Source organism: Lytechinus pictus, chromosome 14 (assembly GCF_037042905.1).
Source record: "Lytechinus pictus isolate F3 Inbred chromosome 14, Lp3.0, whole genome shotgun sequence".
Taxonomy (NCBI): domain Eukaryota; kingdom Metazoa; phylum Echinodermata; class Echinoidea; order Temnopleuroida; family Toxopneustidae; genus Lytechinus; species Lytechinus pictus.
The window spans coordinates 15,012,017-15,029,318 of record NC_087258.1 but is presented as its reverse complement, the minus strand read 5'-3'; the positions used below and the strand labels follow the sequence as shown (position 1 = coordinate 15,029,318).

The 17,302-nt window shown below is 36.1% G+C and overlaps 1 protein-coding gene across 3 annotated transcripts; it reads left to right on the top strand.

Moving 5' to 3' along the window:
* Nucleotides 1-1,328: 1,328 nt before the first annotated feature.
* LOC129276573 (carbohydrate sulfotransferase 15-like) lies at nt 1,329-15,337 on the top strand. Of its 3 annotated transcripts, none has more exons than XR_010295714.1 (8): nt 1,329-1,721; nt 5,284-5,955; nt 6,224-6,446; nt 7,894-7,977; nt 10,067-10,378; nt 10,810-11,045; nt 11,359-11,792; nt 11,919-15,100. XR_010295714.1 is itself a non-coding variant. In XM_054912958.2 (7 exons), exons 1-7 carry the CDS (start codon nt 1,713-1,715, stop codon nt 11,544-11,546), a joined length of 1,629 nt encoding a protein of 542 aa, XP_054768933.2. In that variant the 5' UTR covers nt 1,360-1,712; the 3' UTR covers nt 11,547-15,337. The 3 variants fall into 3 exon arrangements, 1 of the variants encoding a protein (XP_054768933.2); XR_010295713.1 differs by having other exon boundaries at nt 1,386-1,721; nt 10,067-10,374; nt 10,901-11,045; nt 11,919-15,337; XM_054912958.2 differs by having other exon boundaries at nt 1,360-1,721; nt 10,067-10,374; nt 10,901-11,045; nt 11,359-15,337.
* Nucleotides 15,338-17,302: the final 1,965 nt, after the last annotated feature.

The following is a 17,302-nucleotide window of genomic DNA, read 5'->3' as shown; positions in this document are numbered from 1 at the left end:
AGTCGGAACAGCAAGCGTGCAGAGTCGACAAAAATTACCGTGGGAGGTAAAGTTAGATGCGTATGTATTTTCTGTCTGAGATTTAGAAAGTGAACAAGAGCGAAAACATCCCCCCCCCCCAAAAAAAAAAAAAAAAAAGATCGAATATGGTTTAATAATTGCATTTTAGAGGTGCTGGGACTCAGTCTTTGGACTCTGAACCAAAAGGTCCGGGGTTCGAATCAATTCCTCCGTATTCAGATTACATATGTTCTGCTTCTTTGGTTGTTTTTTGTATTTTTGTAGCTTTTGGTACTGATATTTTTTGTATTTTGTCATTTTTAATCAATCTTTGTTTGTATTTTTTATCATGTTTTTTATATTGTACGATTTGAATTTGAATATGGAAATAAATGAATTGAATTGAACTAACCTTTGGCAGGACATTTCATCTACAGTTAACACTCTCCATGATTGAGGTAGCTGAGCTAATGTCGGGATAATAGCATGTAGCGCTTAGAAATTATGGATATTCACTCTTGCTTCCTCATTGTTGCGAGAAAAATACACCATTGATCATGACTTTGTTAACTATGCTCAAGTACAGGATTTAACAAACACCGTTAACATTTTCGGCTAAGGAGATCTGCCTCCTCTACTAAGTATGTAGAAACCATTTAAAGCTGTGGTTAAAGGTCGATGATATGAATTATTCTCGAGTGATCATCTGTAATCCAATCAATCCAACCGTGACAAAAGGGTGGTGGCCATTAAATATTTGTTCATCAATTGATTCCTTACAAAAGAAAAATACATTAATATTGAATTTTTGGATATCCGATCCCCCACTCTATAACGTTATATATTTTGTACTTTTAATAGCAACCTTTAAGCACTTATCTTACAAATTTAGTGATTCGATATTCAGAAAGCTGCAGTCATATATTTGTTTATATTACACATCCATTTGTCCTGTCTGTCGTTCGTCAATAATATGTATGATTCCCCTACACAGTGCAGCTGTAAGTGAAAGTCAATTACAAAATTTAAATTTTCATTTTAATGTGGTCGGGATTTTCACTCGGTCGCGAATTTGCCCATATGTTTGACCACCTTATTTTTTATTCATTTATTTATTCATTCATTTATTTATTTATTCATTTTTTTTTTTTTTTTTTTTTTTTTTTGGGGGGGGGGGGGTCATTACAACGCTGATGTTGATCACCCATTACGATTCAGGGTTGCCCCCCCCTTCGAATTTAGAACTTTGTACTGAAGCCTATGAGAGAACACGCATACCCAAACACCCCCCCCCCCCCAATTCTGGCAAACTTACTACTTCCTTCCTCGAGAATCGTTGGCCCGTTTCTGTCTCCTATCACAGCAAACACGAATGTCCGCGCGGAAGATGTAGGTGCCGTCCCAAAGTCGTAGCAACAAATGGTATCGCTTCCGTTAAAACAGTTTAATCATTACATCATGGATAACAGGGAAAATACTTGTTAAGTCAGCGGTATTAGAACAAAGTTAGATGAATTAATGTCATCGGTGTTTGTGATACAGTTTTCGATTCTGGATTTACACACGGCTAGAAAGGATTTTACGAGGAGCTCAATAATTCTGAATATTTTGAATATCTTGCCGAAATCAGAAATCTTTCTTGTTGGAATTAAAGGAGTTATAACCGAGACATGAAAGTGTATTATACAGCATCATTTCTGAGCTAAGTGGAAATGGAAAGGGTAAGTAGAAGTACGATACATTTATTATCATTATCTTGTTATCGATGGGGCATGTTCATGAAATGTCCCTTTGATATGAGGGCTTCTCGTTCTCCTTCTCGCATTTCCTCTGATATTCGTCTCTTTCCTCCTGCTATTTTCTTATTTTACTTTTTCTTTTTCTTCTTCTTCTTCTTCTTCTCCTTCTTCTTTTTTCTTCTTCTTCTACTACTACTACTACTACTACTCCTACTACTACTACTACTACTACTACTAATACTACTGCTACTACTTCTTCTTATTCTTCTTCTTCTTCTTCTTCTTACTGATTATTATTTTCATTTTCTTCTTTTTCATCTTCTTCTTCATTCTTTTCTTTCTAGTTTTTCTTTCTCACACTCTTTCTACTTCACCATAATTTTCATATTTTCATCACAAAGAAATCAAATCTAAATACTCCTAAATATATTTTTTCCCTTTCATACATAGCAATGCCATACATAAAAGCCATTAACTGAATTCGATTATCCTGAAAATGGGAAACCATATGTAAGCTCAATACAAACGTAGAAATAATGCTGTCAACATGATCAAGGAATTTGTTTTTTTTTCACCCGCTTATCCGCCCCTTTGTTTCTTGCCCCCCCCCCCTCCTGTCCCCACGCTCTTGTTTTCAACATATCCCCCCCCCCCTTCATCCGTTATGATATCTCCCCTTCTTTCTCTGTTCATTGTCTTTTGATCTAGCTTAATATTTTGTAACTTAACACTTCGATTTGTTCATCTGGCTTTAAACAATCTTGTTTGTTTTTATGACGAGAGTCAATTGTGTCATGCTTTCCCAATCTTTCAAATTTGAAGTTTAAATGGGCACTCCAGGCTGAAAATAATATGATATAAACAGATAAAGAAAGATCAGACAAAGAAAACACTAAAAATTTGATCAAAATCGGATACGGAATAACAAAGCTATATGGCATTTTAAAGATTATTCCGGTGAAACAGCTTTAGGCATGTCTTTATGAATATTCAATGAGCATGTCATATCCCCACTTGTTCTTTGTATTTTATTATATGAAATTAGGTTTATACATTTTTTTTCCTCCATGAACTAGAACATTGGATTGACAACTGATTAAGTGCATTAGATAATATTTGCTGCAACTTATTTCATTATAAGGGAGACATAATCATTGAACATGTCTGAAAACATGAAAAAAATATGATATTATGTAATAACATAATAAAAAGGAGAGTGTGGAAGTGAAATAATCAGCCCACTTTAAAACATTCAATAACTTCGTCATTTGTTATCAGATTTTGATGAAATCGACAGCATATTGCTCTATTTATTTAGATTTTAAATTATTAAAACATTTTCGGCCCGGAGTACCCCTTTAAAATGTACTGTCCTGAGCCTCTGAAACTTTTGTAATTTCCCCCGGTTTTTTTTTATTTCCATTTTGTTGTTGACTTAGTGTAGTATTTTTCATAATTCAAATCAACTTGTTCTTATGTCAGAGTGCCCCTTTAATTAGTATACACCTGCACCACATTCTGACATACATTACACATGGGGTCGATATTCTCCAACGTGAAAGTCAAATTTGAAATAATGTTTGTTTTCATGTCTTCTTTTTAGGATAAATTCATTCAACCGTAAATAATAGGCAATCTATAGCATTCTAATCAACTGCCTTTTTCGAAACCTTTTCAAATTGTTTCTTATGGGGGAGTTATTCAATTCAATCAATTTTTTAATCTTTCTTGAAAGGAACATTTAAATGACATTCACAATGCATATACATATCCACATGATAAATAGAAAAAACTTAGGCATTAAAGAACAGCAAAAAAGGGATAAATAATATATATATGATGCATGAGATATAAATTTAATAGAATTATGAAAATAATAGGCCTAGATAACACGATAAAAAACACACAAATAATTCTTCAACGGGTTCTTTTTTGTTAGTGTTGTTTCTTTCACTGACCACGTTTTTCAGAGAAATTTCAATTTTGACATTCCTCAAACAGAATGAAGAAATGCAATACAATGATTCCCCTGACAAGAAAACATTCGTGTCTCGAACATGTTTATGGGATTAAAAAGGACATCTGCAAGGACATGTTTGTTCGATTTCAGGAAACTTTCTCAAACATGCATGGCATATAAGAAGTCACCATGGCCACGTTACAATCTCAATATCATTTCACAATGACTAAACATTTCCTTGATTTAACTTCATACACATTAAAGGGAACACTGCTTATAGGCTTGCACAAATTAAATATAAGTGCATATTTGTTTGATTTCTTTTTTTTAAATAAAATAAATTGTGGGAGAAGAAGAAAGACTGAGGGGAGAGAGGAGGAAAAAGAGGGATAATGATAATAATTATAATTATAACAACAACAACAATAATAATAATAATAATAACAACAACAACAATAATAATAATAATAATGATAATAATAATAATAATAATAATAATAATGATTATTATTATTACAATTATAATAACAACAATAATAATAATAATAATGATAATAATGATTGTTGTAGTAATAGTAATAATAATAATAATAATGATGATAATGATAATAATGATAATATTTATACAACAGTCTTTATAAGTTCGTCTGCTGTAGTAGAATTATAAAATATTGAAACGAATTGGAAAGAGTTTTATGATTCTTTGAAAGCCCGTCAGCACTGTCAAGACGACAACTTTGATATACGATAAAGGCGTACACACCAATATTTAAAAATAACATTTATTTTTTTTATCGATTGAGGGAATTCAATTTAATCATTTCCATTTAACTTGGTTGCCCATCAATGTAGTAGGCCTGTGGTTCTGATGTTAGGTCACCAATTGAAAATATAAATAATCGTAATCAAGAAAATAGCATATTGCACTGTTTTGGTAATGACTGCACTAAGCATGATTGAAGGTGGCGGCTTATTGGTATCCACGCGCAGCTGTTAGTGACTTATCATGCATGGGGTATGTTTTTGACTTCTCTGTGGCCAATTCCTAACCATATTTGCCTGCTCAGTGTAATTGTCGTGAACAGGTGGAAAACTAAATGTGCAACGTAATCACTGAATATTACTGGAGCGTATAGGGGGTGTAATCGTGTCAAGAATGTGAGAGTAAATATTATGACTTAAAAAATCATGTGGCATTTTTTTCCTTCAGATTATTGCCCCCCCCCCCCTTTGATATCCCACAATCCAGCGAATAATGTATTTCAAACACTCTTATCATCATTATTTATACATTCCCCGGGTCATTCACCTTCCTAGAGTTTCAGAACACAATTTATATAAAGTTTTGTGCATAATAAATGTCGGTCGGAGGGGGGGGGGGGGGGGGCCGGGGGCTACTACAAAAAAATGTGTGAAAATAATTAGAATATTGCTTTTGATATGGAAAACTTGTATATTCATCATGAAATAATACGCCGTGTGGTTCAAATGCAATACCAGTATGTACAGTTGCAGAGTGACGTTTGAATTTGGTAAAATGATTGTTTTTCTGTTTTTTTTTTATTTATTTCTTTTGTTGAACAGGCGCGAATGGTTTGTCTGGTAATTGCGTTATCTGGCATCTTATCACTAATGTACAGTCGGCTATTGACGGACCAATCACTGCATCTACCAAGGGCATCGCACTCAGACACTACAATTACATCAGGTCAAGAACATGACAATACTAACGCTCCCACGGGAACTGAGGAACTACAAGAGATCGATACCGGGATCGGGCCATCCTTGAAGTCTGAACGCTCTACTTCGTCTTCGTCGTCAAGTTACCATGGCAACGGCGTCTTGAAATCTGGTGTGGATCGTGGACATCTCGTTCGGCCGAAGAATAGACTGGCGGAAATTGGCCACCAAGTAGCGTCTTCCAAAATTAGGCGCTTGGTGTTCCAAGACAAGCCTCTCGACCAAAGAACTACCGTTTCGCGTCGAGCAAACACTGATGTTGGAATAAATAATGAAGAGATGAAAGAGGAATCCTTCAAGCCCCATGAGGATGAGAAACAAATGGAGTTTTTATCACATGTGAATAAATCAAACATTCACATTCCTTTACCAGAAGATGGTACAGTTCTACCAGATCATTTAATCAAAAGCATCAGGGAACAACTAAGTGAAATGAGGGACGAATTTAAAAAGAAATCTGCCCTTGTCTTTGATCGGGCTCAACTTCCACGGAACCTGACATTACTCGGAAAAGCGGTAAGTCCATCTCTTTCTTTCTTTTTATGTTATTTTTTTATATAATATTTACTGATAAATGGCATTTGTAATAATTTTTTTGGTAATAATTACAACAATAATTTTAATGGCAAGGTAAAGATATCAAAAGAATCATATTTTCGTAAACAGGATAAAATGTCATCTTAGACATCAACATGGCCGGAGTTGTGCGTGTATTGAATATCTTCCTACTTTGACGTTATTCGGTAAATCAAATCAGAAACCACACTATTATTTATCGTTTCAGATCTTTCGGGTAGTGCCAGAAAAATTCTTACCCGAATATCGTAGTCCTTGCTTTCATCTACACGAAAAAGATGGGTCGAGCCAGCTGGCTTGTCTACCCCATGTGTTTCTTGCCGGATTTCCGAAGTGCGCCACCACCGACCTGTTCAAGAAATTGATTCGCCATCATCAAATTGTCACAACGTCCAAAGAACCCCACTGGTGGACTCGAACACGATTTACTAGTAAGAATGCAGCCGATGATATTAGAGAACAAGTCCACCCCAACAAAAAGTTGTTTTGAAAAAAAAATGAGAAAAATCAAACAAGCATAACACTGAAGATTTCATCAAAATCGGATGTAAAATAAGAAAGTTATGACATTTTAAAGTTTCGCTTAATTTCACAAAACAGTTATATATGCACATCCTGGCCGGTATGCAAATTAGCAGACTGATGTCGTCTCCCACTCACTATTTATTTTGTATTTTATTATATGAAATATGAAATATTCTAATTTTCTCCTCCATGTCAAGTGAAACAAAGTTTCATTTCTCCCTGAACATGTGGAATTACCATTGTTTTAACAGTTTATGGTTAAGTTAAGTTGGCCCTTCTTGTCAAATCTGTAGAAATTGAAATATAATATTATTCAAACAATAAAAAACAAAAGAAATAGTGAGTGATGGACATCATCGACTCTCTCATTTGCATATCACTGAGTTATGCATTTAACTGTTTTGTGAAAAATAAGCGAAACTTAAAAATGTCATAACTTTTTTATTTTACATCCGATTTCGATGAAATTTGCAGCATTATGTTTGTTTGATTTTTCTCTATCGATTCAAATCAACAATTTTCTGGGGTGGACTTGACCTTTAAATCGTAAGATTATCTTGTGTTTTTTTTTCTTTCATTCATGATGCTCGAAAAGTAATAATACTTTAAGCACATTGTTTAAGCAGTTGTGTAAAAATTTAAACAGTAGTTGTTAGAGAGACGGGCTTAAACAGCATTGTTTTTTTTCTGTGGAATGCTTGATAAGTACAAAAATAAATGAACAAATGAATGGATGAATAAATAAATATGAAAAATAGATAAATAAACAAATACACAAATAAATAAATACGTTGATAGATGATGAAATAATGAATTGAATGAATGAATGAATTATATAAAAAAAATCAAATACAGTATATCAATAAATAAATTAATTCATTAATGGATTTTTTTAATGCACTAATAATGAAGCCCAAAATGTATACAACAACACGAAGAACAGATGTATGAATATCAAAAGTATATACAAATTCATCAAATTACAATCATTATCATCACCTTTATCATCATCACCATTATGTCACCATCATCATCATCATCATTACATCATCATCATCATCATCTTCATCATCATCATCATCACATCATCATCATCATCATCATCACATCATCATCATCATCATCCTCATCATAATCATCATATCATCATCATCAACGCATCATCATCATCATCATCACATCAACATCATCATCATCATCACATCATCATCATCATCATCATATCATCATCATTATAATCATCATCAGAAACCGAAGTATCATGAATATCTTTAGCATCATTATTGTTATCATTATCTGCAATGAGCTTGTATATGGCAATGATTTTGTTTTCTGATTATTTATTCATTAAAGGAGATAGCGTACTCCATTATTTAGGACACCAGACTAACCTCGTACAAAGGATGGAAGAGACCGGAGATAAAAGACTTATTACAAGTAAGTAATAATGTATCTTTATTCTCGTGATATTTAACGGGTTAAATTACTTTCCGACAACAACAACTACAAACTGCACAATCATCAATTTTGCACATAAAACGCAAAAGGGGAATCGGTGATCTGGTGGACATCTATTGTATGCAGTTGGGTAATGGGGGGGGGGGGGGCAAGGAACAGTTTTGAAAGTGAAGGGGCGGGGCTGACCATGCAAAAAATCACAACCAGGTGGTCATTTTTACGTTTTTGCACACGATTTTGGAAAAAAATTGGGGATGAACTTTTCTGAAGAAAAATAATAATAATATTGTAATCATGTAGCAATGTTTTTTTTTCAAGAAGAGCATTAATTCTATCCATGTTATATACAGTGCGTCCCACAAAAAACGAAACAGAGATTTATCGATGATTTATCATAACTTAATCGCAAATACAATAGACAAATGACCTACCATTTTAAAGCTTAGAATCTCCTCTTTCATCTGAAATTAATCAGATTATTTCTCATTCACGCATGAGTGAGCAAACAAAAATTGAAAAGGGTATACCAAAAAGTCACTTGGCGGGCCGTATCTGGGTTTTAAAAAGAAAACCACATTTTTCAAAAGTTCAATATCTGCTCTTTAATTTGATACCTCAATTACAGAAAATGAACTAGAAATAAGAAAGTTCTGGTTATTTGAAATAAGGCTTGAATTTCAATAATTTCATAAAATGAAGAGGTTTTACAGGCTAACGTTCAAACTCACTCGACACTCCGTTTTGTTGACCATCAGCCATGCATTAAGTCTTTTGTTACCGTGCGATAGCTTCAGTGGGAAACCGGTGAAAACACGTTTATTTAATTAAATTATGGAAATACAAGCATTGTTTCGAGGGATCATAACTTTTTTACTACTTGACCATTTTCTGTGATTTAGGTATCAAAGAAAAGAGAAGATATTGAACTTTTTAGTCATGTGATTTTCTTTTTGAAATTCAGATACCCCCCGCCAAATGAGTTTTTGGCATCCTTTCTTCGAATTGTTTTTGCTCAATCATGCGTGAATGAGGAATAATCTAAGTAATATCAGATGAAAGGGGAGATTCTAAGCTTTACAATGGTAGGTCATTTGTCTATTTTATTTATGATTAAGTTATGATAAATCATCGCTAAATCTCGGTTTCGTTTTTTCTGGGACGCACTGTATAGTATAAGTGAGACTAGGAATTCTTCCTTTTTCATCTTTTTTTTGAATTTTTATTATGCAGGTCAAGTTGCCTATTGTGTTGAAACTATTAATATTAAGTTTTGCAGAAATCATAGTAAAAGTGTGTTGCTCCTAATATCTATGAAATTAGGTGACGTTATAATTTTCATAGCGCCCTCCCTCGGAGGGTAATATAAATACGCGTAATAAACGGAGTTGTCGAAGATGCGCCAGCTGCATGCAGATCATGAACACATGCAAGGCAATGGCTCCAGCCTCTAAGATGGCGTGACGTCAATGCATAAGGTCTATATCAAAGTCTCGAAATATTTTAAGAAACTGAGAACTGTTAACAATTAATCGTAATAATCAACAGATTACACTTTATCTATTTCATTTTATATCACCCAAGTAATAATTGTTCACGAGTTAATAAACATTGAACATTTATTGAAATTGATCTAGTGGCTCCACCCATAAATGCGATATAATTATAAAAACAGCTCTTCTTTATCTTGTATTTTGAAATTTTTAGGATATTCAAAGAAACAGAAAATGGTTCTAATAGAGTCATTTAGAAAGGGACCCCTAGAACAAAATGGAACCCTACAATCTTTTTGGTTTATCACACCATCAAGAATCAAGAACCTTGAAAGGTTCCTTGTAGATTCACAAATGGTTCTAAGGATCTGCCCAGTACCCTTTTATGCTTCTTTGAAGAATCTTAAAAGGTTCCGAATATACTTCGGACAAAGAAAGGTTTTAATCAGCACCAGGCTTTTTTTCTAAATGTGTATACATCATGTACAATGTTACAGTAAAACTGCAGTGAAAATAGATTAAAAAAAATGTTCATTTTGTATTTCCATTGAATGACATTGACCACGACTGAATTTTAGTGGATGCCTCTGCAAGCACGATGTGGGACAACACATACTCGCTTGGTAAATTCGGTTCCATTCGCCATCCACCCCAGTGGACCCATACCGATCTCCTCAGGGCAGTTCTACCTGACGCAAGGTTCCTTCTACTTCTCAGGGAACCCACCGATAGACTGTATTCGGGTTATATGGCGTTTGACACCGAGTGGCGCACTGAGAAGTCACCGGAAGACTTTCACCAGCGTCTCGTCCGATCAATTCAAGATTTCGGCGGCTGCATGAAAAATTATCAGTTGTCTACATGTGTGAATTTCAAATATGACATGGTAGGTGCCTCACAAGGTCCATGGTTGAGCCAAGGCTAATATTTTCTTTTATTCGGCTTTGTGGAGTTTAGGCCATGGACAGCATTTCTGGGTTGAATGCTGATTTCAATTGTACTTACGAATACGAATACTTGTTATGACACAAGAAAATAATGTTGATAAGTCGAGGATCTAACTTGGAAGAATTAATCAAATATTACAATTGCCTATGGAAAAAAATGAAGTATGTTAACAATCGGTTTGAACCCAATTTTAGTTTAACTTACTAGACAGTTAGCATGGTTAGATTGAAGTCTAAATCTGATTAAGCTAGGATTAGCAAAAAGACAGACAAATATTGAGAAAAAATTGTTATTCATTTTCCTTTCTGGTACTCGGACTTCAGGTAAACTGAATCTTTGTGCCAAGTAATGATTGGGAGCTGCATCGGACGAGTATAGACATTAAACCACAAGCGGCGTTCATCGAATCCCCATATATATATATAATCCACTTGATCTCCACTACCCTTTGCATCCATGTACAGAGATTACGTGTAGGAATGTACTCTGTCTTCATACGAGACTGGCTGAAACGGTACCCGCGAGAACAGCTCCACGTTCTAAGGACCGAAGACTGGTCCCAAGACCCGGCGACGGAACTCAGCAGAATAATAAGCTTCTTGGACTTAGGTAAGATTGGAAAATTGACCGAGATGAATGGTGCCATATAGCTTTCACGTCATGTAATCATCTTAATGTAACAATTAAATTATAATTTAAGTTATAAATGTTACAATGGTATATAACCCCAAAAAACCCTGACGAGCACTTCAAAATAATATGATGCGCACAAATAGATAAACCTTTTATTGGGATGAGAACCTTGTCTAAGTAAACGTCTATGTTGTAATCTTGGTATCTTCTGCATGGATGACGTAAATCCATTTGAATACTGTATAAACCGAGTTTCACCCATCCCGGATTTTCTTTCTATGCACTATAGATCCGCTGTCACGAGAAGCACGCCTAAACATCACATCATCATCCAGAGAGAATCAGAGAAAACAGAAAGATAGGTCTCTGGGTGACTTACTTCCTGAATCCCGGCAGCTACTTGAAAAGCTTTACAAACCCTTCAAGGAAGATCTAGCGCAGTTGCTACAGGATGATAAGTACTTGTGGAATGGATAAGCATGACAGTAGATCTCCAGGTGACGTACTTTCTGCATCACGGTTGTTGCTTGATGAATTGTTCAAATTCTTCAAGGACGAGCTAGTGCTGTTTCTACATCATAATAAGTACCTTTGGATTGGATCAACTTTCGATAAATCAACGGGAAATTTCTGCATGACGACAATTAATTGATGAATTGTACAAGCCATTCGAGGAAGATCTAGCGCAGTTGCTAAAGATGATTGTACATGTTGAATCTCTAGGTGACATACTTTCTGCATCACGACTGTTATTGATAAATTGTACAGATTGTTCAAGGAAGATCTAGCGCAGTTGCTACAGGACGATAAGTACTTGTGGAATGGATAAGCATGGCAGTAGATCTCTAGGTGACGTAATTTCTGCATCACGGCTGTTCCTTGATGAATTGCACAAATTCTTCAAAGACGATCTAGCGCAGTTGCTACATTAAGATAAGTACCTTTGGATTGGATCAACACTTTTATAAATCAACGGGAAATTTCTGCATCACGACAATAATATTACTTGATGAATTGTACAGACCCTTCGAGGAAGATCTGGCGCATAGTTGCAAAAAGATGATTGTACAGGTGGAATCTCTAGGTGACATACTTTCTGCATCACGGCTGTTTAATATTGATGAATTGTACAAATTCTTCAAGGGCGATCTAGCGCTGTTGCTACAGAAAATAATTGTCTTGTGGATTGGATCGATATTTCGATAATTCAACGGGAAATTTCTGCATCCCGGCAGTTACTTGACGCGTTGTGCAAACCATTCGATGAGGATCTAGCGCAGTTGCTACTGGATGATGGATCGGATAAACATGACGATAGATCTATGGAGACTTTCTGCATCACCACTGTTACTTGGGGGATTGTACAAACAATTCAAGGAAGACCTAGCGCAGTTGCTCTAGGATGGCAAGTACTTGTGAAGAGTCCAACAGTTCATGATCGCCCGCGAGGACCAAAAACCATACGACATATATTTACTTGATGGGCTATTAGAGTAAGCCTCTAAAATCAACATAGTTCCCAAAGGCTCCGGGCTCGGGGGGGGGGGGGATTGGGTCCCATAAATTAAGTGTATACCGAGACTTATATAAACATTGTCATTGCTACAAGAGTATTATCGGCTAAGAAACTTTTCGATCGAACCTGTTAATCACTATATAAGATTATTCAATATAATCACTAGGCCTACTTAAGACAAACGGTTAGAACCAGAAACAGTCGTCCACTGGTAAAGAGTGGAGGTGGGGGTGAAGGCAGAGGTTGGGTAAGGCAGTAAAAGGGAAGTTCAGGAGGCTGAAAAGGGAGATTCACAGGATACAACACAGAGGAAGAAGCAATCACTATATTTACATGAAGCATATTATTTTGTTGTTTTTTAAGCTGAATATGTCTATTAATTCAATGAGATTACTTCTCTTTTCCTCTGACGATATATATTTTTGAGGCGATTACGATGTATAAAACCTGATCAATTTACACTTGTAAAATCTTGTCAAATTTATCAGTGAGATCATTTTTATATAATCTTTTTTTTATTGATCAAAGATATGTTAGCTTGGATTTTTTTCATATGAAGCTTTTTGTCGAACAATGAAATATTATCGTTGTAACTATGTAATATTAGGGAACATAATGTAACATTAGAGAAGATAAAGATGAAATTGACTTTGCTTTTTTAACCATAAGACAAAAAGTTCACAGGTCACCTGGTAAAGGGAAATGTTAATAGGGACACTGTTGTTGCAAATTAAAGTAAGCAATTAACGATTGGCTAATTTCATCTTATCTTCCTTGAAACGATTTTTAAGCTGAGTTCCCTTATATCTGTCTAATATTGATACAAATTGATACAAATGAAAACTAATTTCGCATATTTTTTTTGGAACAATACCTTTTTCTTATCAAGAAAACCCTGTAAGAAAAGCGTGCATCCTGATTCATAGAAAATGAAATGTAAATGGTATTAGATTTTAAAAGAAGTATACAGAGCTGGAACTGCGACCAAATTGCTTTTTACATTTAAAGTTGATCCGTTGTTTAAATAGGCTCAACTTGTCTTCTGAAATACATTCGAACATTCTGAACGATTTTTGCAGCGCCGGATCTAAAATGTTTGTTGCTCAAAATGAAAATGTAGGGTAATGAAGCCGGATAGAGGGGAATAAAGAAGCCGAAAAGACTGAGGAATCTTACAGGCCCCCTTTCAAAAATCGGGGTAAAAGACAGAATGGCAGGTATAAAGGTAATTACAAGTACGATGTACATGAAGAACATCATCCTCATCAGTCGAAGCTCACTTTGTGCTAGATCACGATTTCGTCGAGCCTGAACGTTGAGGGCGCCTTGCCTTGTCCAACGGAATCGTGAACAGCAGGTTGTAGAGCAGCGTTTCGCATCCGGCGAATCTCCATTGTCCGTGATTACAGCTCCGGTTGAACCCTGCAATGAAGCTCTTCCTGCACCAAAACCTCCCGTGTCTCTCATTTGGGCCCGCATATCATCATCATGTTTATCGGTGGGCATGGTAGAAGCGGTTGGCTCGTTGAATCGTTCACTCTGTTGACGACCATCAGCATCGACATCAATGTCGTTCCTTTGCATATTTATCATAACATTGTTGCAATTCCCTTCAATGCGTTTCCTACTTGACCTGATGACGCGAAGGGTTGCTACATGCATGATGGGAACAATGATTACGGGGAAAAACCAAACGCAATTCAGCACGTAGCCTGCGGCCTGCAGTCTTTCATACACTTCAATTGAGTCGATGTAAACGTACAGGTCGTAATAGAGAAATGCCCAGTAAGGGAACGCTGTGAGGATCGCTGCAAGCCAGAGTGTTGCAATCACGCCAGCGATTCTCCGACGAGGGACACACCAAACCTGGAATGCTGTCTTTGGATGTGCTATCAGCAGGTATCGGTTGGTGGCAACTGCGCAAAGGCTGTACATCGACAACGCATTTCCGAGGTGCATAGTTGCCACGGAGGCATAATCAACTGCTATTGTTGTTCGGAAATCATCGAAACGGACAAAGATCGTGATTATATAGATAGGGTTAATGAAAGCGGATATTATGAGATTCACAATGCTTGTCTGCGCCATGTAGATGTTCATTGAGTGTGTCCTTAATTGGGGATTCCTCCAGAATACGAGCACTATCAAACCATTCCCAATGGCTCCGAAGAATGTCAAGAGAGTAAAAAATATGATAGCTATAACACTCAAGGGCTCCCATACGTCGTAATCTTCTAGTATCCACTCATAACTGAGAAAAGTGTAAAAACTTGAGTTGTTCATCTCCATGATTATGAAAGGCAAATTGTAATCTTCTACACCCGTAGAAATCCTTGAGTCAGGGTTTACCAATATTATTTCTAATCAAGGAACATGTTCATAGGCGGTCTCCTCGGCAACGGTAGGTACCCTCTGTCATCTTAGTTACAGCTCAGAGTAATTCCTCGCAGATTCACCTGTAAAAGAGAGATGAGTTTACAAGTAATCAGAATATCTATTAAAAAAGTATATACGTAGGCCTAAATAGTTTTCTGTTTCTTTTTTGCAGATAAAAAAAAGAGAAAATAATATGCAAGACATAGTGGCGGTTTGTGTAGAGTTCAAAATCACATCAGGAGCTGTGGAACGGTTTAATACGGTTTGGAGGGGGGAGGCAGTAGCGTAGCTACGGGGTGCCTTAGGGGGCACGTGCCCCCCCCTGAGATTTGGTGTGCCCCCCAGGTGCCCCCCCCCTGAAAAAAATTGGCAGAGCAAAAAAAAAGAAAAAAAGGGAGAAAGAAGAAAAGAAAAAAAGAAAAGAAGGAGAAAGACAAGAAAAAAAGAAGATGAAAATAAGAGGAGGAAGAGGAGTGAATGAAATAATGTGAGGGGAAGACTTGCAAAAAATAAAATAAAATCTTTCATGTTACTACATAAAATTTTTGCTTGCGCTTCGCGCCAGAATTGCCTGTTCGATGAGATTCATATCTTGCTCAATAGGTTGATCATGTAGCAAGTTATGAAGTCAATATACAAAACATATTTTAGCTCTAGGACATCGAGCTTTCATTATTTTTTTTCATTTACAAATTTAAGTGCTCACGCTGCGTGGTCACATTGTTTGATTTGCCAAGTTCCTATTGTCTACGTGTATACCATAAAGTTCTATCAGACTAATGTATTCAGAATGCCCAGATTCTGGGTTCTAGATTCTTTATTTAAAATGTACTTTAATTATCCAGTTTCACATCAGAATATCAATAATTGTCTGCTCACGCTTCACGATCGCATTATTAATGATACCCAATTAAATATATATCCTATTTATGATTTACAAAATATGAATAGAGTGTCCCGCTTTTAGGTCTAAAATCTTAATTTTCTTCCTTTAGCGCTTCGTGCTCGCATCAATTGTTTAGTTACATACCTATCCCATTTATTAATACAAAAAGTGCTTAGAATTATAATTTTAGGTCGGAATGTAAAAAAAATTGCTCGCGCTTCGCGCTCCCATTATTAAAATATATACCGTCTTCGTGGGTAACTGTAAGCAGTCCTTAACAGGTCCCTTTTCGATAATGCTAGAACAGTTAATATAAATTTCTGCTCGCGCTTGGCGTTCGCAGTAATCATCTAGTTACGTACGAATCTTGTTCAGGATCGTACTTAACATTGCCCAGAATATTAAATTTTCAGGACAAAATACATGAAAGTTAAAAAAAAATCGCTCGCGCTTCGCACTCGGGCTTTTTATAAGGCTTATGAGACTTTTTCATGTTTATGTTGTTTTATAAGAATAAAACTAAGAAGTGACTGATCGGGGAAAATATAGGTGAAGATAATTTCGGACCCCGTCCCCTATTGGCGAAAGTCGGATCCGCCCTTGTGACACATACACACACACACCGGGAAAATGTTGCCCCCCTGAAAAACCTGGAAATCAGATTGGTATATGCTAAAATCTAGAAATTTGACCCAAATCATCTTTATTCTGCAGCGAAAACTTTTTTTGTCATTTCTTTTTTGAGCCAGCAGCCCCTCTTCAAAAATCATTCCCAGGCCCCTGGATTAAAGGCAATACATGTATTACTGTGTGGGCCTGACTGATCAGAGTAATTCCTCAACGTATCTAACGACCAATTAATATGCCTGCCACGCCTGCGATAATTATGATTATTATAATGCATTAGATATCAAGGTTCTATGTTTAGTACCGACGCGGTATCGAAGCGTAGCCCCGGCCTCGAACCCCCCCCCCTCTTCTTTAATAGACGTTTTAATAAATGGATAGTACAATTCATGAACGAGCGAGTTTCCTCCAGTAGTCTAAGTATATAGCGATTGGCGCTTGAATGTTTGCGAACAATCTTTCTAGCCAAAACGAATACACATGATTTAAGTGGAGATGGGGTAGGCTGGCCTCCGATGACCTAAAAGGATCATCAACATAGCAGTGATTCCATTTAAAAAAAAACACAGCGTAAACAAGGATTGTTAAAAGCCTATCTAGAGCAGCTTTATGTAAGGGTTACCGGTATTAGGGTAAAGGTATGGGCAGTGTTAGATTATCATCATTCTAATATTCACACCAGTGACCGTTATAATTATCTCTTATCAATTCTTTGCGAAATTGTGAAATTATAACAATAATTCGCTTAAAACGAATTTTGAGATTTTCATTGATCTCAAATATATCGCAACTTTAAAATAGCATAATATAGCTTGTCGAAACGGGTTA